The following is a 24,157-nucleotide window of genomic DNA, read 5'->3' on the forward strand; positions in this document are numbered from 1 at the left end:
CAAATCAAGCAAGCAAATGAAATGCCACATGTTACTTTATTTGCGTCTGGTCGGCATAAAAAGAGCTATTAGTTAAACAAAATTTGATGCAAATTGCAAATTCATTAATTACCTATCCTACTCTATGTTCTGTCCCACCCTATATTACGAAAATAACACACCAATCGGCAATTAGGTACCTTTACAAAAAAATCAAAATATTGAAACATGCGGCCCAAACATCGCAATGCAATACTGGCGCACTTCCGACATTCTGACAAGGATTGGCATTTGACTGCGTCAATTATGGTCTCTGAGGCAAAGGAAAGCTGTCATTGATGACGCAATAATAATTTTACAATCAATTTTTCTGTCTTGTTTTTTGAATATCATTTGTATGCCGAGAGAGGACCAGCCGGAGAGCATTACCAAGACCATCTATAAAATTATTACATTTAATTTAGTATTTACTGTCTCTTTTAAACATGCCGACGTCGGCCCGACGTCGGCCGACGTCGGGGTGACGTCGGCAACTCGGCATCGGCATGCCGACGTCGGCCCGACGTCGGTCCAACCTCGGCACGACGTCGGCTGGATGTCGGATATGCCCGCATGTTCCGACGTCCAGCCGAGGTCCAGCCGACGTCGGGCCGACGTCGGACCGAGATCAATTGCTGATGTCCAGGCGACGTCGGGCCGGCGTCGGGGCGACGTCGGACCGACATCGGCCGCTGTTTTGACCGTTAAAATAATATAAAATACATGTTTCATGTTTCATAAAGAGCTTCTGTATTCAAAATATCCTCAGGAAACTCAATCTTCCTCCACGCCGCAACCCCCTGATCCGGACTGGACGGGAAACTATCCCATTTGGGATTGCCCGTAAGCCGAGCTCGCCCGTAGCCGGGTGCGGTGAGTGCTTGGGGGCTGCTCGGCCTATCCTTTGGTCAGGCTCAGCCCCGGCAACTCACCAGGGCCGGGCCCAGTTCCTATAGAAAGGCCAGTCGGCAAGTGTCACTTTGCCAAAGTGCCACTTATCAAAGGGACACTTTGGGAAACGTTGGTGCAGGTGTGTAAGAGTGGCTATATGAATCCATTGTGGGGTCGCCCTTTCCAATAAGTGTCACGTAACAGCAATGGGACCAGGGACTCTATATGAACTGGACCCAGGGTGCTCGCCAAGAAGACCAATGTCTCCATCCTATCATCCTTCCGGCTTTGAAATGGTATTGTCAGACCGAAAGGACATAACCCAACAAAACAAACTAAAGTTGCTATCTGGCTGCGTGGTGTAGTGGTTAGCGCACTAACCTCGCGTTCAAATGACACGGGGTTCGAATCCCATCGCCGGCTGATGATTTTGGCGTGTTGTCCCAGTAAACATGCCGACGTCGGCGACTGGGGGGCTCGAATCCCGCCGCCTGTTGATATTTTTGGCGCGTTGTCCCAATAAACATGCCGACGTCGGCCCCGTCGGTCCAACGACAAACGATCTCGTCAACCTCGGCAAACGACCTCGGCCCGACGTTGGCTCGACGTCGGCTGGACTTCGGCTGGACGTCGGAACATGCGGGCATATCCGACGTCCAGCCGATGTCGGGCCGAGGTTGAACCGACGTCGGGCCGACGTCGGCATGTTTACTGGGTTGTACAACTTAAGCTGTTGTGTTAAGTAATTTTATCAGAATGGCACATGAATATGCAATTCTAACATCCTTTTGAATGAATAGCACTTCATTCCTGAAATGTTCTCGTTACGGAGCGAGCGAAGCGAGCGGAGTCTTACGTAGAATAACGGAAATTTCTGAGTATGAGCGGCCGGCCGGCCGGCCGGCCGGCCGTGGTCACGCTTTTGCGAGGCTTATATCTCAGCAACCACTTGACCGATTTACATGCGGTAATTTTTGTGGGGTAGCTTCATTCCTTCTACCAAGTATTGGACTATTCCCGATGCATGTGGGTGACCCCTTATGCACGTGCCACGTGCAAAACGAAGAGGTGTCACTTTTGTAATTGTTGCAATATCTCGGTAACTACTTGGCCGATTGCGCTGAAAGTTGGCATGTAGGTAGGCACCCACTAGGCACTGCATATCCATGTGCCAGAGTTGGGGTGCTGCTGCACGTGCGCACGTGCAGGGGTCGTTTCCAGATCTCGAGAACGGCTGGACCGATGGCGTTCAAATTTGGTACATGGTTAGGGACCGGTTAGTAGGGTGCCGTGCAAAAGTCAGTTGGGACCCATTTTGCACGTGCGCACGTGCAGGGTGCCGATTCCAGATCTCGAGAACGGCTGGGCCGATTGTGCTCAAATTTGGCACATCGCTAGAGACCGGTTAGTAGGGTGCCGTGCACAAGTCAACTGGAGGTACCCCCTCGAAATTTCGCACGTGCAAGGCTCACCCTCTCGCTCGCTCCGTTAGTCGCCCCAAAAGGCGCTATACTGGTTATAAGATTCTCAGGTTAAAATTTGCTTATTTACTTTCACCACGTCCACAACCTACTTTTTCCTACAGCGGGACAAACCCAGCTAACAGGAAACGTTAGTAGGTACAACGTTGTCACAACGTCGTGTTTCGGCAAGTTGCGAAATTACGTTTTAATTACGTTGTAGCAACGTTCTGAACGTTGTGAAGCCATGGTTTGGTCCGAAAGTTGTGGTAAAACGTTGTGACAACGTTTTATTGGTACGTTGCAGCAACCGCAAACTTGCAACATTATATTTTGATAATGCATGGTGACATGGAAGGCCATATATTGCATTTCCTTTGACTTTCAATGCGCATTTTCAGTTTTCATCGTCAAATTTGACATGCTTTAACACTAGGACTGTTCACGTTGTCAGCTGGTGGTCGCCAACACGTTGTTAAAACGGTTTGTCACAACCTTGACATTATAGGGGAAGTTGGGGCAATGCCGGAGTTGGGGCAAAGCCGAAATTCGAGATATTTCGAAAACCGTACGACATGGATGCCACCTGTCAGTGATGCTCTGAACCTTAAGTGACTAGGGTAAGGTGCCTAATTAGCGACCCCCTTAGTTTGAACCGTCATTGCTCACGCTCTGTGGGTGCCACTGTATTACTGGCTTGATTTTCGGAGAGGTCGTTCATTTTTCTATTAAAATATAGTCATTTTCTGCCCCAATATTCACTAACTTATTTGTAGTGAGCATTTTGGCAGACCATTGCAAAAAAACGCTAATAGGGAACTCTTCCCGATTAGCGACCGGGGAGGGTCGCTAATAAGTCTATGGGTTTCCCCATATTAAAAATGGCAAAAAATGCGACGCCTGAAAAGATGAAATATGATCTCAAAAAGGTAACCCCTACGCAAAGCACTCAATCACTCAAACATGCACGTTTATCCAACACATTTACGTAAGTAAAAACTGATCACGTGATGCACTGAAGGCGAAAAGAAGGCGGAAACCCAAATTTTGCGGGCTATCTCGTATGATATTTGAGGTCCGCGCTGAATTCGGCACCCCTGCAGTCGATGAGGACATTTGGCATCCCCTGCCACACATTGCAAGCTTCAGCAACACCTCATTTTCATTTCTCCCTTTTCCCCTTTCTTTCCCTTCTTGAGCTATTTGCGACCATGTCAGGCGCAAATAGGAAATATGAGTTGCGACACATTTTTAACCGCCATGCTGTGCACAATTGAGCGATTCACTATGGGAAAACGGCAATCAATTGAAAAAGGAATGTCGATTCAGAATAAAAAAGGTGCATCATCCTAATGTGCATCGCTTTTCATCAGAGAGGGCCCAAACACACACTTTTTGGATAAGAAACTCGTCATTTTTATTTAAACTCACCTGAAACGTCCCACCAGAAACATCGACGACCGGAAAATAATTTAATTTGATAACCAAAGTATGGCTGACCTTTTGACGATGTTTTTACCCCGTTTTCTCCTGCCAGTTTTTCTGTAGGGAGGTAGGTCGCAAATCGGAAAGGGTCGCTAATTAGGCACCTTACTCTACCAATTATCGCATGTTTGTTACCAGTCGTCATTCGGAATACTTCGGCTGTGAGAGCGCCAAAATCGTTTTCAAGGTACGTTTCCTTTGTACTACATGCGTCTTCGAAGCTGCATTTCCTACTCATTATGCTACCGTTTGTCTGGCCAATTCGGTCAAGTAATCTTCAGCACGTCTTTGCATAAGTGTGCTGCCTATTTGAAATTTATACAGCACGTTGAAAAGTTATGGGCCTGCAAATGAAAGTATGGCTGGCTGGGGTAATGCCGAAAACGTGCAATTACGCGCGTTAAAGCACGCTACGTGAACTTTACCGCTGTAGAATAGCAACGCGTATTTTTAGTCACACAAATTACACTTTTAACCGACACAACGGCCTGTTACCAAAAGGAATGATTTACCTGGCCTTTTCTTATTATATCACACAATTATAACTTCCAGTGTGCACCAAGCGTCCTCAAGCTCTTAAAACGCGTGTCAGCTTTGACGAATTCTGGATAAAATTTGAGATAAAATAGCAAAACATCAATTTCGGCATTCCCGTAGATCATTTCTCCCACTTTCGGCTTTCCCCGCAGTCCGGGGCAACGCCGAAAAAGTCACTTCTTTGGTGTTTTTAGTTTGTGCGCTTAACGGTATGCGAATTCATCAAATGCGCCTGGTATGTTTGAAAGGCAAAAGACTGGCCTCTCGAATGACGCCAACAAGAATAGCTTATGTTGTCTACCTTGCGTGCTACGGGCGTCAGAAAAAAGTATTCGGCGTTCCCCCAACTTCCCCTAGGTACTGAATAATTAGCGATGTTTTTACAAGTAAATTCTGATACCTCTCTCTCTCTCTCTCTCTCTCTCTCTCTCTCTCTCTCTCTCTCTCTCTCTCTCTCTCTCTCTCTCTCTCTCTCTCTCTCTCTACCTCTACCTCTACCTCTACCTCTACCTCTACCTCTCTTTAATATTAAGAGACCTCCCCAGCCCAAGACCTACCTCTCCCAGCCCAAGGTTGGGAAGAGATTTACCACATGCCGTACTGGCGCAATAGTTAATATCATATTCATTTGATATTTTACACTTTAATCTTAATATTGTGTTAATATTATATTAGTACATGTTCATATTTATAGTCACCGTGATTATTTTTTGTGTGTTTCATTATAATTGGGCTGCGTTGAGTATGAAAGATGAAATTCCTATTTTCCCCTTATTTAGGATTTGAAAAAGCTGAGGATGAAGATGGTGAAGCGCCAGAAGTTAGAATAAAGATATGGACTCCAGCAGGAGTGAGGAAACCGTGAGGAAAACTGAAAATTGGGTGAAACGCTGAATCAAACGCGTCTTGGATCCCAGCTGGAACAATATCAAATGTTTCATTGTGGCACGTTAAGATGCTTCATGCATTTAAATTGTTCGTTTTTTGCGTGCATTATGTAGAAATAATGATTATTTCGACCATGTTCTGCAGCAATAAATACATTGGCATTGGAACGATAACCTTGTTTAGTTGAATTACGTTGACAGCAAAAGTAAGTAAACACGCAGTCAGTTACTTTTGCTGTTGCTGTTAGTGAACACACAATCCTTAAATATCTTCTTTGAAATTGGTTCTTCCGCTCAGAATATTCAGTAAAATTTTGTCTGGGAAAATCAAAAAGCCCTAGGGCCGAATCGTTTCCCAAATACCTTCAACATTAGCCGAGGCGGGCCGAAGCCATTTCCCAAATGCACGTGCTAATGTTAAAGGGATATCTCGGCATGTGGTAAATATAATATATACCAGTCTTTGCCGTAGCGCTCCGGAGTTAGCATGGTTTCGGACCGCCAAGTCCGGCACAAATCCGGCTCCCTGCCACCCAAACAATATGCCCGGCTACATAGCATTTTTGTCGGGGCTGTTGCTCACTTCTGCGATAATTTTAATGCAGTACTTTCCGTATATTTAGATGAGATCATTGTGTTAATTGCGAAGCGTCATAAGCATGTTTTGCAACATCACAGGCGGAGCTAGAGGCTTGCAACTATCCCTATGTAAACGCGGCTGTTATCCGCGGCTGCTAGCGAGCCACGCCGGCCGCCAGTGTCGAGCGGCTGCTCGCCCTGACCTCGCCGGAGGGGCCGTGACGTCAGTGTCACCGGTCGGCGTTCAGAGCCAGCCGGCTGAGCCGCAGTCTGCGCGACGCGAGCGAGCAGTGAGGGCCGGCGGCGGTCGCGGCTGAGGTAGCTGGAAGATGAAAGATAGCGCCAGTTGTTTGCGTTTGATGTTATTGTTGCTGTGAATGGTAAGTCAAAGTACCATTTGCGAGTAGCATTTGCAAGATTGTGCCTTGTAACATCGTGCGGTCTAGGCTACAGTTCATTGTAGCTCTAGCCTCTAAGGTGTTGACATGTTTGATCTAGCCTGTCGCACTGTTACGGGAAGACTGGTGCAGGTGTTTTTTTTGTGATTTTTTTCATGAATTGAATATGTCTGATTTTCCCTCATGTCTTTCCGCAGACGTCCTGCAACTCGTCAGCGCGCCTTGTGGCAGGCGCCAGGCCTACTGTCGGCAAGGCGGTAGCGAAGTGGCTGTTCGGAAGCTGCGACCGGAACGGGGGGCGCGCAGACCGTCTGGTCAGGCACAGCCAGCTGCCTAGGGACATCGAGGATGCAAATGAGCCGGTGCCTAACGGTCCGCCGAGTGATCAGCGAGGGTTAGTGAAGAAGTGAACTTCCACCAGTTCTGGCGTGCTAGCGGCTAGCGCCAGGGGCGTCGCCACGGGTCCCCAACTTGTACGGACATATTCTGTCAGCCGTTATACTCGTCAGATGCGTTAACCCACGCGGACCCAGGGAGGGTGTTTTTCGTCCTCCCCCCCCCCACATACACACCTCGGACGAATAGTTGCGATAGCCCCCGACTGCCTAGTGGTTTTGGGGAAAAAATAGAAACACATTTTACATGCATTGTTTGCTTTTTCATATTTCGTCTCTTTTTGTCCTTATCCTACCTAATCATTGTCAGCCCTGGGTACTCAGCGGACGTCACTAGCCATGCTATCTGTCTGCTGGGTCCCCAGGGGTAACCTTTTTACTAATACCTGTGGTGGCGGGCTGTCCATAGCTAAAAAAAGAGCGGGGAGTGATGTGACCTAATGTGCTTGAATTCTCCTCGTTGAATGAAGTTCTATGGTATTTAACGTAGCCAGGTCACATGGGCATGGAAGGGCACTCCTGCATAGGGGAGAGTGGGGATAACTGGGACGCGGGAGAAGTGGGACACCTTTAATATCTTAGTGACCGATTGGACAAACAATTTTGTTTTTGCATATTTTCTCATGAATTTAGTCGGGGCACGTCACAGCCAAGCGATTTCCTTTTCCGGTTGCCTGTCTCTAAGATATTGAGTTAGGGTCTAAAATGTGATTTTTTGGCATTTTACTCTAATTCAATTTGCCGCTTATTCAGCGATGTGAAATGTTCAGGCCGTTCACCTTTGGATATCAGTGAAGTCATCTTAACTGTGCAGAAACACTTTTTTATGTATCTGTTATACTTTTTGTGTGGGAGAGCAGCTGAAATAAAAATGACGACTTGGGGAGAACTGGGACAACGTGCCTAAACCCTGTCCCAGTTCTCCCGCATGCAAATGCATGGGAATTTTTTCCAGGATACTCAGTGCTGTCAGTGTAATTCAAAAAAGATAATCGAGGTGGTTTATTTAGGTGTCAACTTTAAAAACACCTTCTTCTTCGTGATGGGTCATCAAATTTTTATTGTATTCCATTTAAATCACATTTCTCGACCAGTCCCAGTTCTCCCCATCATCTGTTCCACTTCTCCTGGACGTGTCCCAGTTCACCCCATTGTCAACCTTTCCTAAAAATTAAATTTGAGAAGTAACACGTGAACAAACACGCATAAAAGCAGTAAAGAATGAAGAAGAAATAAACCGTTTACCAGTAAATGTAATCAATTTACTTAAATCTTAAATATTCTATTTTTTACGATTTTTCAAAGTTGACGTCAAAATAATGTCCCACTTCTCCCCAGTCTCCCCTACCTGTTCCACTATGTTTCACATGGTGGACAATTCAATAGGTATGGGACAAAAAAAAAGAATTGATACCTACCAACCTACATTAGAGAGAGAGAGAGAGAGAGAGAGAGATCCCTTTATTGGCAGACTCTGGGTCCATAAGAAGTAACACACAATGATGATGACGTGACAATCATATGATGATGACGGTATGAAGATGACATGGGTACATGACCAACATCAGCAGCGATCAACAACCACACAATGCTGCAGTCCACACTTTACGCATAGGAGATGTGTGGGCGATATCACTGTAATACAGTGTAGACATTATTCGGTTTTCTGACTTTTTCAAACGCGACATGAAATTCCACACAGCTCTGCGGTAGGCCGCATCAAAGCCATCTATGTGTTCTTGCGCAAACATTCCAGAGGCACTGCAATATTTAGGGTAGCCTAAAAACATTCTAGCAGCGTTATTGAAACACACTTTAAATTTCCGAAGAACCGATGCATGAAACGAGTGCCATAAATGCATGTAGCTGATTAGGTCAAAGGGTTAGCGACATTAGGTCAAAGGTTAGGTTAGCGACCCCGAGCTGCGGCTTTTTTGCAGATTTCTTCACCAAAAAAGGTCCTAGACCTAAAGCAGCGGTACCAACGCATTGGTCATGTCAAGACACGTCGAATGACATATAGGTTGTTTGAAAAGGTCAAGTTTTATGTTGACCTCATGTGACCTCGAATGGCCTTTGGTTGACGTTTACACATGATCAGTCTCATTTGCTGTATTTGAAGTCACTGGCTACGATTTTGTCATTCCTTTTGATCTAAGCATTCATTTAGAGCCTCAGGATGACAAAAGTGACAAATTAGGGTAATATGACTGACATATCAGTAAAATAGCCTATAGAAGGATACGGGGTGTAACGAAATTATCCGGTCACCTTTCTTCCCGCTGTGATTAAGAAACAAGACAGCCTGAGGTTTTCCTTTTGATGAAGATATCGCCGGCTTTCATAAGATTTAGAAATGCCTGTAACATTCCAGCTACTGGGTTTTCAAGAAGTGGGTTTGATGTGGACAGACGCCGTATTAGCATGTATGTGCTCACATACAGTTGGGCGGTCCTGGTGCCGGGTGTCCCCTGATTCACTTCCCGCTGGACAAAAATCCTTAAGATCTCTATGAAATCAGGATGACAACTATTTCCAAGTCGGCGCCCGTTAGTCCAGAAGGATAAGAGCTTCTCCTGATGTCACTTCTGATTCTCCTACGGACTTAAATGTAGCGCTCCAGCCTGCACGAAGGCAGCGTGGCTTGAATCAAAATCAATGCGTTTTTAGAAATCGAGCCCTTCCGTGCCGTCCGGTTGAGCGGCTCCAATTATTTGTTTGCCAGGATGCTGCTTCGGTAATACTCGTCACTGAAGGTGGTCTTCTGTGACACAATGCACAGCTGGAACATCGCACATAAGCTGAACATGTCCCAGATCTGGATCTTGGCCGGATGTTTGACGCCGGTGACGGCCGGCACGTTTGAGTAATGAGTTACTGGCAGCCAACACAAGCCGCTTTGACGGTTCAAAGGACAATACAGCGCGAATAGCTGCCCACTCCACCAAACGCTCATGTCTTCCCTCGACCAGTGCAGTGGATGTGTCTTGGCGTGAGGCCAAAGGTGGTGCACTAGCTATTTTCCCGTCCATTGCGTTGTCTTTTTCAGTTTGATAGGCAGAAGAACCAAGTTAAGGGGTGGATAGTGTTGGGCTGGTGGGTCATGATGTGGGCCTTCTAGTTCTTATTATCTGCCTTGCCAAGAATACAAGTCAATCTGCAGATTGATTGTTGTCGTATGCTTGTCGTTATCTTGACAACTCTCCTAACCACTTGGCAAAGCGCGGCTTTAGCGGTCGCGGCCGGGCTGAGTTCTAATAAATAAGAAATAGATGTCCGAATAACTTCGTTACACCCTATATACCTACTCTTGCGTGACATTGACTTTGGGGCGGCCTTGGATCGTAACTTTAACCACAAATAGGGGCCTGATAAACTTTAACCTGCTTCAAACATGTGCGAAGACTGCATTTGCGGTCGACGAAACTTGTACGGACATTCCGTACAAGTTTCCGGGCCTTCCAAAACTTGTACGGACACTGTCCGTAGTGTCCGTAGTGGTGGCGACGCCCATGGCTAGCGCTAGAGCCGGTAGAACCCAATTCCGTCCCATGCCCCCATTAGGGCGCCCCTGGGCCCCATGCCTCATCACCGATGCCGCCGCTGTCGTTTCTTTTTTGTAAATTGACCTGTGTGATGTATTGAAATATACACTTCTTACATGCCTTTTTTACAAGTCTAGAGAACGGGAAGAGAGCGTCGGGAACACATTCTTGAGTATGTTGCGAACACGTTGAGAGGACGTTGCGAAAATGTTTAGGACGTTTAATCAGGGTCGCAGGGACGGCAATACGAAGTAGCGACAACGTGGTGCGCAGTGCGCACGTGATAAAAACGTTCAGAAACGTCGCAGAGATGTTGCCAAAGCGTTCTAAACTCGTTGTAGCCTTGTTGTGGAAACGTGGTGACAACGTTCCAGAAACACTGTTGGCACGTTACAATAAAACATTTCATAACGTTGGCGGGACGTTGTGAGAACGGTTTTGGGACGTCACAGTCACGTTACAGAAACGTTGTGACGACATTCAAATGCATGGTCGGATGACGTTGTCACGCCGTTGTCTGGAGTCTACAAAATTACGGTGTCACAACGATAAATCGGAACGTTGTGGTAACCATTTGACAACGTTTAAACGACGTTGTAACAACGGCAAATTGTTAGCTGGGAAGGAAGACTCAGCCGACTACAGCGGGACACAATGGGATTCGCCCGGTCCCAGCGGGACACAATGGGACTCCGTCACTCGTTAGGTCCCAGCGGGACATAGTGGAACTCAGCCGACTACTGCGGGACATAGTGGGACTCAGCGGGTTTAGCGGGAAAAATTGGGACCGAGCAGACTAGAGCGGGACACAATGAGACTAGGCCGGTCCCAGCAGGATAAAGTGGGACTCAGCCGGTCCCAGTGGAACAAAGTGGGACTCAGCCGACTACAGTGGGACAAATTTGGACTCAACCGACTACAGCGGGACATAGTTGGACTTAGCTGGCTCCAGTGGGACAAAGTCGGACTCAGCCGGTCCCAGCGGGACACAATGGGACTCCGCCGGTCCCAGCGGGACATAGTGGGACTCATCACACTATGTCCCGCTGTAGTCGCGACTGAGTCTCACTTTGTCCCGCTGCGGTCGGATGAGTCCCACAATGTTCCGCTGTAGTCGGCTTAGTCCCACTTTGTCCCGCTGGGACCGGCCGAGTCCCATTGTGTCCCGCCGAATCCCATTGTGTCCCGCTGGGACCGGTAGAGTCCCACTATGTCCCGCTGTAGTCGGCTTAGTCCCACTTTGTCCCGCTGGAACCGGCTGAGTCCCACTATGTTCCGCGGTAGTCGGCTGAGCCCCACTATGTCCCGCTTGGACCGGTCGAGTCCCATTGTGGTCCGCTGGGACTGGCTGAGTCCGACTTTGTCCCGCTGGAGCCGGCTAAGTCCCACAAGTCCCACTAGCCCCACTATGTCCTGCTGGGACCGGCCGAGTCCCATTGTGTCCCGCTGGGACCGGCTGATTCCGACTTTGTCTCGCTGGAGCCGTCTAAGTCCCACGATGTCCCACTGCAGTCGGTTGAGTCCCATTGTGTCCCACTGTAGTCGGCTGAGTCCCACTTTGTCCCGCTGGGACCGGCTGATTTCCATTTTGTCCCGCTGGGACCGGCCGAGTCCCATTGTGTCCCGCTGTAGTCAGCTGAGTCCCACTATGTCCCGCTGGGACCTTACGAGGGACCGAGTCCCATTGTGTCCCGCTGGGACCGGCTGAAGCCCACAATGTTCCGCTGTAGTCGGCTGAGTCTTCCTTTGTCCCGCTGTAAGACTAGTTGTGGTGAACGTAAATCAGTAAATTCAGCATGAGAATCTTATAACGAGATCATTTTAGGCATGAAGTGTTATTCATTCAAAAGAAGGTTAGATATCTCTGGTATATGAGAAAGCAGTTATAGAAAATAAGAGATAGCATCATAAAGATGAAAACCATAAGTTTTGATTATGTCAGACTTAGGGCTTATAAACGTTCTTCGAGGGATTAGTAATAATGATGATTTAATTTTGATTTAGTGGTCGCATTTTACCAACAATGCGGCATACACGCGGCATATTACCGCAAATGCCGCAATGCAGCTTAGATTTTAGGACGCGTGTATATCACACCACTAGATTTTAACCCTCGCCCTGGCAGGACATTTTTCATAACACAGCCTGGCAAGGGGGGGGGTCGATGCGACCCCCCCTCGCGATTGGCTCCTATGGCACCTAGAAACACCAAATTTGGTAGGTAGGTGGGCCCATAGGAGTTCTCGCTCCTGTGCAAATTTGGTTGCTCTAGGTCAATATTTAGGGGGGTTTGGGGGGTATAAATGTAAAAATTTCGCTAAAAACAGGTCAAAAGTTTTCGCTTATAACTCTTGATCTAATTAAGATAGAGCAAAAAAAAGCACCAGTGAACTCAGCACGTCAAGGCACGTCGAATGATATACTTTTTAGCTTGCTTAAGTTTACTTAAAGTTTTTCTTAAATTTTAAGTAAACTTAAATTAATAAATTAAGTTCAAGTTAACCAAATTGCAACATATTGCATATCATTCGATTCGGCTGATCACCAGGAACACAATGATACCATTTTCAAAGCTCTAGCGTCATTATGTGCCAAGTTATTGGCAAAGACGTCATTTGACCTCTGTTGACCTCATTTGACCTGACCCATGGATAAGTACACCAAACAAAGAAGCACCAAGTGACCTGCTGTTAAGTACTGTGGTTTCAAAGCACAAAAGTGATAGAACGAAGCGGATATCTCCAGTATTTTCCGAATTTAGTATTTTCCCATAGGCTTAACATTACGACGTAATGACCTCTAACTGACCTCAGGTCAGCGACCTCAAAAAACCCGAACTATATGTTATACAACTCGGTGAACTTAGCACATCCTGAAAGTTTGAAGGAAATCAGTCCAAAACTGTGAGTTGGACAGGTGCAAAAAGAAAATTGAAATTTGACCATGACCTTGTACCGGTTTTTCTGACCTGGTGACCTGACCCAAGGTCACCCGGACCTGAAATTTTAAGGTCATATGTAAAAAGGTTGCCCCATAGGCTGTACGAAATTTGGCGGCGCTGCGCGCCGCCGTTTTTACGCTATCTTCGAAAAACCTTAGGGGGGGTCGCATCGACCCCCCCTGCCAGGGCGAGGGTTAACCCTCGCCGGACCTATTGGTTTTCTACATACGCGCCGGCCGAGGGGGGGGGGGGCGGGTACGACCCCCCCTCGCCGTTTCGCCCCTGGTGGAGCTAGCGCGTCGCGGAAAAACGAGCATGTGCGCCGTTACGAGACGCAGAGATTGGTACCCGATTTTAAGGTCCTAGGTCAACCGGTTACCTCTGAGGTCAGGTCAAGTGCCCCAAGGTACGGTTCAGTTTTTGGTGAATAACTTCGCAAAAAATGGCCGCAGAGCGCCGATTTTGGCAGCATCGTGTTCGTCTCGCTCAGGCGCGTCGAATGATATACTTTTTGTCCGGGTCAGGTCAACTTGTGGTGTTGACCTCAGGTCAAGGTCAGGTCAGCACCCCCAGGTCACCAAGTTGGTCGAAAGAGGTCATGTCGCATATCATTCGATTCGGCAGATCTTCCTGAGTCCATTGGTGGCTTTTCCCGACTCGCTAGCTCAATTTGATCAAGAGTTATTGACGAAAAACTAATATGACCTTGATGACGTCATAAATGACGTCACACAAGGTCAACATTGCAAAAGTGACGCATCTAACCTTGCAAGGAGTGCATCAAATCACGATTCTGTGTGCTTGAGATAGTTGGAGATCGTTCCCGGCGCCAGAATAGCAGTTTTCATTTTTCCCCATTGACTTATAATGGTGAGGTCACGAAAATGACCTGACCTCATATGACCTTTAGGAAAAATCCGAGATATACAAGTTGTGGGACTCATAATGGATACTAGATCCTGCAAGTTTCATTTCCCTGTGACATCTCCTCTGGCAGTGAGGGCGTTGCGAATTTGCGACATCTGAAGACCGTGCAGAGGTTCACTTATGACGTCATAGGTCAGTGACCTGACCTGACCCAAAAATGCGGTTGGTGTCAAAAGATGCGGCTTGGATCAAAGGTCAGGTATGCCAAGTTTCAGCTCTCTATCGCCAGCGTGTTCGGAGCTATCGCGAAAAAACCCTATGGGGGGGGGGGCGGCACCCGCCCCCCCCCTTGGCCGGCGAGGGTTAAAGGGACCCTCCCACATTCAAAAAAGTTAATGAATTGGCACGAAGGTGATGTCGCTCGGTTCAGAAAGAGCGAAAACGAATATCTACCAAATTTCATCGAAAAATATTCACCGGTTTTCAAGATATTAGACTTTTACTTTTGTTTACTTTTTGGGATCTCCGCTGTTCCTAGCGACTTTATTTGAAAGTGCGGCATTTGTTGCGCGCAAAGCAGCATATACCACCGCGTGCTACCAAACGTTTTAGTAAAAGATTTAAAAATCGTTAGATCTCCGCTGACGTCACAGATTCTAAGGGGGCATACCAATGCACTAGCCCCTTAGAATCCGAAAACTGCAAGTTTGAAATTCCATATCTCCGAATTAAAGCATTTGTCGATGTTGTGAGTGCCCAAACCGGTATTTGCAGGCCATGGCCACCAATTTGGCTATCTCAACTCAAAACTAATGTTAAGGTGGGAGTGTCCCTTTAAAACTCTCTCCTAGTGACGTCTGTCAATTCAGCAGCAACGACGAATATCAGCCTCATAGAAGCATAATTCGGGGTCTTTCGATTTGGCTGAAAATCGGTATACAGGGCTTTTTTCGATGCGCTGATTCCGAAAATGTACCTCTTTGGGGTGGTATTTTGCACCGTTAACGAGTTAACGGCCAATTAACATTTTAACGGGAGACAGCGGGGTCTTTCGATTTGTCTGAAAATCGGTAGGGGAGAGTGGGGTGGGTTGTATCAGTTTTTACTCCGAGACCCATAACCTCGTAACTATCCGTGATAAACTCATTATTTCCATACCATCCCCTTCCTTGATTCTTCTGCTTTTTTGTGCAAAGTAACTTTTCCGCTACCTCTACCAGTTTTTCTTCTACGGTCTCCCGAATAGAACAATGTTTTTGATACAACTTGCCCCATGGCTTGGGTGAGTTGTATCACATGGTGGGGTAATTTGTATCACCATTTCACGTTTCAGGGAGTGTGCTTGCTACTGGTTTTGAACATAACAACAACATTAAATGGGGTTAATACAATGCATAGGTATGCTCAAAGGCTTCACTTTATTAGACATAACTTAGGTCAATGCAATCCGAACGAAACATCAACAGACTAGACGCAAAAGTGGCCCGTTAAGAGCAAAGAAGCCAACACATTGTGCCGAAATGGAACGAGCATTGACTAGCTACCTACAAACGCGAGCCAGGGCTTAGCTTTCGCGATCAAAAGCAACATACCCATACATAGGTACATACATACATACATACATGTTACAACATACCCCACCCGGCTCTGATACAACATGTACCTAGCCGCCATCTTGGAAAAAACATCCTCGTGCTAAAAAACAGCGGACAGCTGGAGAAATCCGTTTTCACTCACGCAGCCTTAGAACCTACCCTCACCACCGCTACGGAGATCTTTCAAATTCGTGCACATCTAAATGCCCAGAACACACATTTTCTTGTAACTTGTTTTTTTTTTATAATGACATTAAAAAAACATAAAATCGGCTCTCACCTCGAGACGCGTCCACTCAGCCACAAGACAGAACAGGGAAAGATGGTGCCCGGAAAACCTCGTCGGCTGGTCGTGTCGCGAGCGCCATCCATTGGATAAATTTGGCGCAATTCGCCCTGATACAACTTGGACATGATACAACTCTCCCCGCTCTCCCCTATCCAGGGCCTTCTCGATGCGCTGATTCCGAAAATGTGCCTCTTTGGGGTGGTATTTTGCACCTTTAACGAGTTAACGACCAATTAACATTTTAACGGGAAACGGTGGGGTCTTCGATTTGACTGAAAATCAGTAGGGTAACTGTGGGGAAGACGCACCCCTGGGTTAAACGCCTCCCCTAAAAAATCGTATTTCTTACCGACGGATAGGTGTTTTATCCTGTTTTTCAGAACAATCAGCTGCTTGTTTACGTAGGCCTCTATTTCCGGTTCTGCGTCTTGAAGAGCAGCGTGGGTAGGTGCTGATGTTGGTTTTGGGTGTTGTTTTTGTTGTTTTTACAGAAGATTCCTAATATTTTGATGCCCTCTTTATATCACAAAACTTGCTATTGTGCACATCACTCAAAACTGCGTTTTATTGTCTTTCTGTTGAACGTATTATGCTGCGGCGTTAGTGGCGCGTTTTTTGTCAATATTTTGTTGACCGGAAATGGAGCGGATGGGGCAAGACGCCTACTCGATGCATGGGGCAAGACGCCCCCAGTTTTCTGAAAGGGGGGCGTTTTGCACGGTGGTGAGGGTGCAGGGTAGCGCCCTGTAGGTCGGGGCCGAAAAGGCCTCTCCCTGTCCTTTTTTGCTGATATATCCTAAACGACTGCAAATATCGTCACCAAACTTTCAGGACTCCTCCGAACATCCATTTTACACATTGCAACAAAATTTTATTCCAAAGGCTATGATAGGTTGACCACAAATGACGTCAGAATGACGTCAAGTTCTGCCATGTTCATCATTTTCTGTTGATGGATGGGGTGGGGGCGCTTTGCACATGGGTGTGGGCGTATTACCCAGGGTATGGGGCAAAACGCCCTTTTGTAAGGGTATGCGAAAACCTTTTTGGGGGGTTAAATACCACACGCAGGTGTCTTTTCTTGGTCTCAAAGCGTAGTAAAAAGAATGAGCTACATGATGGTGCCAAAAGGTTTAAGTACCTAATCTGTGTTGGGTTGAGTGTCAGAAGGTTTCGCGCTTAAGGGGGGCGTTTTTGACCTATTCACCCTACACAGGGCCTCCTCGATGCGCTGATTCCGAAAATATATTTTTTGTATGGCATTTTTCACCGTTAACGAGTTAACGGCCAATTATCTTTTTAATAGGGAACAGCTGGGTCTTTCGATTTGGCTGAATCTTAATTAGGTATTATTTTTGTTATCTTTATCGCGGTACTTTACACAATTAGCGATTTAATTTCTTAGAAACAGCCTTTGACGTAATAAAATAACTTTATTTTCAACACTTGCGGATCCAGGGGGCATTTACATAGGACCATGCCCTTCCAGCGTGTTTGCCCCCTCCCCCAAGACCCGAGGTTTAATATTACGCCCATGGTGGTGCATTGAAAAAAGGGGCTATTTCGGCCATTTGCCTCCCCCCCCTAAAAAAACTTGCGGCTGGATCCGCGAATGATCTTCATCGTTGAGCCGTTGACATCCTTTTTTGGCTCTTACAATGCATTACGTATTACACAAACACATGCCTCGCTTGGTCTTGGAAAAAAAACTCTTCCGGAAACAGAGGCCACACCAGACATGGCGGCGTTACCAGCGGACCGTCTAGCCAGGCTCCCTCGCGCGCTCACTCCCACGTAGCTCACGATTCTCACGATTCACTCGTCTCGAACTCGTTGGCCGTTAACTCGAATTATAATGTATTTGAAGTTCAAATACATTATAATTCTTCCCGCATCAATCGCATCAGGGAGGTGCGTGCGATTGATGCGAGCGTGCTTCCATGTATTTGAATGGGCTCTCGCATGCGATTTCCTGACTGCGGAAAGAGTCTGTTTCAGGCATAGGGGCTATCGGCGGACCCTACAACCCGTAGGGGGGGGGGGGGGTTGGCGTTTCGGCCCCCCTAAGATCTCGGAAATTTACCGGCCGATTTTTAAAATTCAAACGGCGTTCGATAGTCCCATCGAGGAACTACCTTGTGACCAAATTTCATTGACCTAGGTCAAACCGATGACGTCACATGTCAGGTCAAAGGTCCGATTTTCACCGTTCACAGGCATATCAAGAAATGTGTTGTGAAATCGAGTAAAATGGTAAGTTATTGAACACCATCGATGGTACAATGCTCGTCAAACGCATACTTTGCTATCTGAGGTCACTGATACCAGGTCAGTTCACAGAGGTCAGGTCACTGGGGGTCCCAATATGAAAGTGTCATGTGATACATGTTTCATGGTCCATTTTACATGACAAATGCGATTATGTGGGTCAGGCAGCCTTTGGGGCCATTTAGGCTACGTTCTGGTGAAGTTCAGGTCAAGTTTAGGTCAAATTAGGTCAAACTTCAAAGTTGATATTTTTGCATAAAATGAGTAATTGATTCGATGCAGCTCGTCATTGGGAGTCTAATGGTGATCTTTGTTTTGCCTTACGTGGTCTAGAATTGCCGAAAATTGAGTTTAAAAATTTGACATCATCTTTTTTAACGTTTTTTTTCGCTATAACTTGGCCAAAAAGAAGAGATATCGATCTGAATTTTGGTATGTAGATAGAAGACGGTAGTTACTATTATACCTGTTCCGTTTTTTTGAAATTCATTTTTTCATTTCTTGTAAGATTTGGTTGGGTAGAATAGACTATGTAATCCCTGGACACTATGAACTCTGGCTCATTCAAGGCACTGACAATTTTGAACACTGGACCAATGGGGGGGGGGGGGGTAGGGGGACCAACGTGCCCTGGGCATTATGAACCCTGGCCATTTCGAATCCTCGACACATCGGCCCTGAACATTGTGAACCCTGGCCTCTTTGATTTTACCCTATCTGCAGCCAGTTGGCCACCTTTGGACCATTTAATCTAGGAACAATATGAACACTGGCCAATTCAAGGCCCTGGCTATTTCAAATACTGGACACATCGTGCCCTGGAAATTATGAACCCTGGTCTAAATGTTACGTACCCGCCGGCGGCGCGTATTTAGAAAACAAATAGGTTGGTTGGGTGTTTCCCCCGGAGTCCACCGGTGGTACATATATTTAATCATCAACGAAAGAAGCATTTGAGATCAGCATCGGGAGATTGAGTGAAACGTGAATCAATAAATGGCGCTGCATAGGGCTAAAGGTGAGGATAGGATTTGTTTAACAGTTAGAATTGATTAGAAGAGTGCATAAGATTAATGGTTAGAAGGTTGGGAGGCAGCACCATTTACGAGTATGATAAGATCACAGAAACACAGGACTACATTTTTTTTTTTTTTTTGGGTTTGGCCCTTTCGGTCCAATGAGACCATTTCAGAGCCGGGAGGATGATAGGATATAGGGGGAGACATTGGTCTGGGCAGGCACCCTAGTGAGTCGCCGGGGCTGAGCCCGTCCAGAGGACAGGCCACCCAGCCCCAAGGCACTCACTGCACCCGGCTACGGGGTGCGCTCCCTCGGGAGCAGCGGTGCCGCTCCAAGGGAGCAGCCCGCATGAGATAAAGTTGCCTGTCCAGTCCGGAGGGGGGTTGCGGCGTGGAGGAGAAGGATTTCAGTATCCTGAGGATAGAAGCATGGAACGGTGCAGGACTACAAAGGCCACCATCCATCTCGAGCTGGGTTTGTCGCAGTTCTCCACCGTAGTCAAGGCTGGAAGGCCCGGGAAGGGCGGCGCACATCAACAAAGCGACGAGAGCGACATCTATAGGCTGGTGTCAGTCAACCGCAGAACGTGAGAGAGGGTTACACGTGTGCAGAATCAGCACTACCTGTCAGGCCAATTCGCACACAGAGTAGCGCAGCCGCGGGACCGCTCCATCAGCGATAACAGCGCCACCTACAAAATCCGGAGTCACATGTTGGACCAGCTCGCAGACTGAGCGCCAGGTCGCGAGCAGGTTTAGCTCAGCTGCGACAACGGCGTCCGCCGCAGACAGGTTCAGCGCCATCTGTTGTTCCGACTTGTAGCTAGAAGTTGCCTTCAGTCACTGCAGCACAAACAGGTTGACACTGGAGAACAGAGCCGACCTGCAGATAAAGTTACCTTCAGTCGCTGCAGACCTCACTCACCTATCCGTGCTTCTATCCTCAGGATACTGAAATCCTTCTCCTCCACGCCACAACCCCCCTCCGGGCTGGACAGGCAACTTTATCTCATGCGGGCTGCTCCCTTGGAGCGGCACCGCTGCTCCCGAGGGAGCGCACCCCGTAGCCGGGTGCAGTGAGTGCCTTGGGGCTGGGTGGCCTGTCCTCTGGACGGGCTCAGCCCCGGCGACTCACTAGGGTGCCTGCCCAGACCAATGTCTCCCCCTAATTCCTATCATCCTTCCGGCTCTGCAATGGTCTTGTCAGACCGAAAGGGCCTAACCCAACAAAACAAACAAACAGACCTCACGGTGTCACAGGCAAACAGTCCTTAGCCATGAGTGAGAGGCCTTAATCAGGGCGGTCAACACTAGACTGACGTGGCGCACAGTCTCTGACGAACAGTGCAGCCCGCTGAGGTAGATACTATCGGAAATATCACTCCTTCCGCTGCACGGGCGAAGCATCTCCGCGGGCGGCCAGGAGACCAGGCGATCAGTCAGTCGTAGCGGAATTATTATTGAGTGCACCAACACCAGTGACGTCGGTCTTCGCAGGAAACTCTAGATGAAGCGCATCCAGGCAGGTGACGCCGTGAACTGGTGCGGCTGGCCGCCGCCAGCGCAGCATACCGCATGGTCTTCAGACCTCCCCACTCTCCCACCGAACCGACCGTTGGCCCACGATCCTGCTCCCTTTTCCGACCTCTGCAGAGCATTTGCCGCTCCGGCATTTGCATTTGCATTTGCAGGTCCGGCGAGGGTCAACATAATGGGCAGCGGAGTAGTCAAGTAATCTTGGGGCAGCGTTCCGGACGATCGACCTGCGACCTAGCGTTCGGTAAGCATCATTGATGGAAACTCAAAGATTCTTACAGTGAAATACTCCCAAGATCCTTACGGAAACTCCCGCCGGTAAGTATTAGGGTCTATGGGGGACGCATTGCGGCCTGTTTTTAAAAGGTTATTAGACCGCAATGTGCATTTATTTTTAGGTTTTCAACACAGACAAAATTGATCAGGCTATCAAATGAGACCACTGACCAAAACTATGATTTTCCGTTGCGCACAAAAGTCGTACACGAGGGCGGAATACAGGCGACCTTGAAAGTGAGGTCCATTTGTAGTGTTTTTCTCTTACTTACGCGTAAGCTTTATCTGCCAGTGAAAGCTTACGCAGCGCCAGGGAAAACGGGACCAACACACAAGGCGTAAAAATCGAGGCAATGTGATTGGTCGGCACATCGAACAGTCTGTCACAGCGACTTTGACTAGACCACGGCCAGTCGGCGCGCCACAGTCAGGTTACCACCAGGTGGCGTGAAAAGGGGCGTCTGCCGGATTACAGTGTGACGGAATATAACACACAGAAAAGCGCCGCGAATGAGAATTTCCAATAATAGGGGAAGGTGGGACATACCAGGGCAATATGAGAAAGTACATTTTATTCTAATCAGGCGTTGCTATCTGGAATGGCAATTTAAACTTCGCTCATTTGCCGCCCTTTTCGGTGGACGCCTGCGGGAGGCGGCGTTGCTGAGGATCGTGGGTAAGGCACTCTGCTGGAGTGCGAGCGCGGAGACCTCTGTCGCGTTGGTCGGGAGGGCGCCGATGCGCTAATGTAGGCACGTGAGCAAGTGGAGGATGCACGAGTGCATATTCCAGGCAAGTTTTGGTAAATAAATATGGCATCGACATGACCTTTAAGCTATCGCATTTTGAAAATTTGTCCGCTATTTTAGGGGACAGATGTTACTAAATTTTTCGTCGCGTTCGGTCGCTTTTTGCGCGAATTATTAAAAAAAAAACAAAAACGAGCTGGGTCCATGCGACCCCCCTAACAACAACAAGTGCGACAGTTTAGGCTCTAAAAGGTGTTTGCCATGTCGGGCTGTGGCGGTCACCACCGCTTGGCCCGTCTGGCGCAGCAGGCGGTCACGACACAGTCGATGATCTCGACGAGGGTGAGCAGCGAACCTCCGAGCATCAGGCCCAGGCTGCCGCCCACCTCCGAGATGAACGTCTGAAACGAGTAGGCCTCGCGCTCGGTGATAACCTGCACCAGCGGCGGCAGCGACAGGTCCACCCGCGACGCGTTCTTTCCGATCATGGACGGGTAGTCCTGGTAGACGACGGTGTCCTCCAGTTGCCAAACGGTCTGCTGCTGGACCTCGTACCGCTCGGAGGCGCACGGCTGGACGCACTCGCAGCCGGACGACATCTGCAGGAAGGAGTCCTCGTCCAGGTGGTGGTGTGCCGGGCTGTTCCTGGCCAGCTCGGCCAGCGAGCGGCACGGCGGCACCTCGGGCGGGTACGCGTGGTTCTCGAACCAGGGAACACGGCAGCTCACAGTCATGTTCAGCCTCGTCATCAGACAGAACCCTATGCACTCGTTGTAGCGCAGTTCGGCCTGTTCAGCTGCGTTGCACTGACCTGTGGACTGCAGCAGCGACTTTCTGATGTGCGTCAGTCGAATGTTGTACCATTTGTTGACTGCGACTCTGAGCCACATCGTGAGTCCCGTGAATATGGATATCTCGTCAAAGGGAATCTGGTGCGAGTGAATGTGAATCCACCATCCAGAGTGTTCATAGCTGTCGAGCTGCTGTGTCTCGTTGAAGGCGAGAATCACCTGCCCCGTGGAAGAGCGCTTTTTCACCGTCGCGTTGGTCTTGAATGTCGTGCACATGCCGTTGGCCAGGGTTGCGACGGGCGTGAGTGAGCCGACCTCTGAGCACAGCCTGCCCTGCACCTCGCACCAGAACATCATGTCGCTCCAATTATACACGGCGTCGCTGTAGAACTCGCCGATGTCGTCGAAGCTGCTCCAGTTAAGCGCGGCGAAGCTGCGGTGGCGAAACTCTGTCCATGTCACGCCCTCGTTCGTGTACCGCAGCACGCGGTTCTTTTTGAACACGTTGCCATGGCAGACGGTGATGGCCGGTACGGGGATGTTGTCGAGCATCTGGCGGGACCACTGGCGCGTGGTCCCGCCGGCCTGCACGCGAGTGATGCACTCCTTCAGCTGGAAGCACAGCCAGACGAGTAGGCCGGCGATCACCAGGAACCAGGCGGCACGGCGCAGCCAAAAGGCCCCTGGGGGCAGAGTGGCAATCGTCATCACCGATATCGTCCGATGCTTACCGGTCGAAGACTCAGTCCTGTGCTAAAACGATACAAGCCTCAGTGCATGCCCTCTGTTCATCACGAAGGGCCAGCCTAGTAACGTCGGAACTATGTATATACAGAAGAGTGGTCGATGCCACCATAGTGAAGCTAATTTGCGTGTTCAATGTGAACAGTGCTCGGCAAAAAAACAAACATACGGCTGGTTCTCGGGGTGACAGGCAATGAATTAGCCATATTACTGGCAGACTCCTTGGTGCCTGGGACTGCAGCCGAATGCTTTCCAGCTCACCGGGGTTACAGAAAATAATTTACCGGGGTTCCAGACGGCTGTTCACCGTGGTTACAGACGGCTGCTTACCAGGGTTACGTACAATTTACCAGGGTTACAGACGATTGCTTACCGGGATTACAGACGAGCGACACGCCGGTGATGCTCAGCTGAGTGACGACGTCGGAGGCGGGCGGCGGCGGCGGGCCGGGCCGCTCGCGGTAGCCGCTCCAGGCCGGCCGTGCCGGATGCGGACGCGCCGAGCCGTCCGCCGGAGCCGCCATCCGGATTGTCCAGATAATGTTCTCCTTCTTCTCCGCCATCAGAAAAACCACACTGACCGAGATCCGAGCGGTGAGTTACAGGCTTTGAAGTGAACTGCCGTTTGACACGTGCAGCATCTAAAATGACATAAAAATGTGCCGAACGGAGAGAAGCTCTACCTTAATCAGTGTATTTACTCGAGGTATATGTATAAGTACAGGCTAGTTTTCTATTGAGTTACTTAACCCTCGCCGGCACAGGCCATTTAGAGTCCTTCGACGGCACAAGGGGGGGGGGGGGGTACGACCCCCCTCGCGTTTGGCCCCTGATGGAGCTAGAGCTTCGCAGAAAAACGAGCGCGTTGCCCGTCACGAGAGGAAGCC

The 24,157-nt window shown here is 48.6% G+C and overlaps 1 protein-coding gene across 1 annotated transcript; it reads right to left on the reverse strand.

Annotated features, from left to right (window-relative positions):
* Window positions 1-20,424: 20,424 nt before the first annotated feature.
* LOC122385791 (acid-sensing ion channel 4-like) lies at window positions 20,425-23,833 on the reverse strand. The gene is made up of 2 exons (XM_043374317.1): window positions 23,644-23,833; window positions 20,425-23,209 (listed from the first exon to the last, which is right to left on the reverse strand). Exons 1-2 carry the CDS (start codon window positions 23,831-23,833, stop codon window positions 22,014-22,016), a joined length of 1,386 nt encoding a protein of 461 aa, XP_043230252.1. The 3' UTR covers window positions 20,425-22,013.
* Window positions 23,834-24,157: the final 324 nt, after the last annotated feature.

This window comes from Amphibalanus amphitrite, unplaced genomic scaffold (assembly GCF_019059575.1).
Source record: "Amphibalanus amphitrite isolate SeventyFive unplaced genomic scaffold, NRLGWU_Aamphi_draft 000231F_arrow, whole genome shotgun sequence".
Taxonomy (NCBI): Eukaryota; Metazoa; Arthropoda; class Thecostraca; order Balanomorpha; family Balanidae; genus Amphibalanus; species Amphibalanus amphitrite.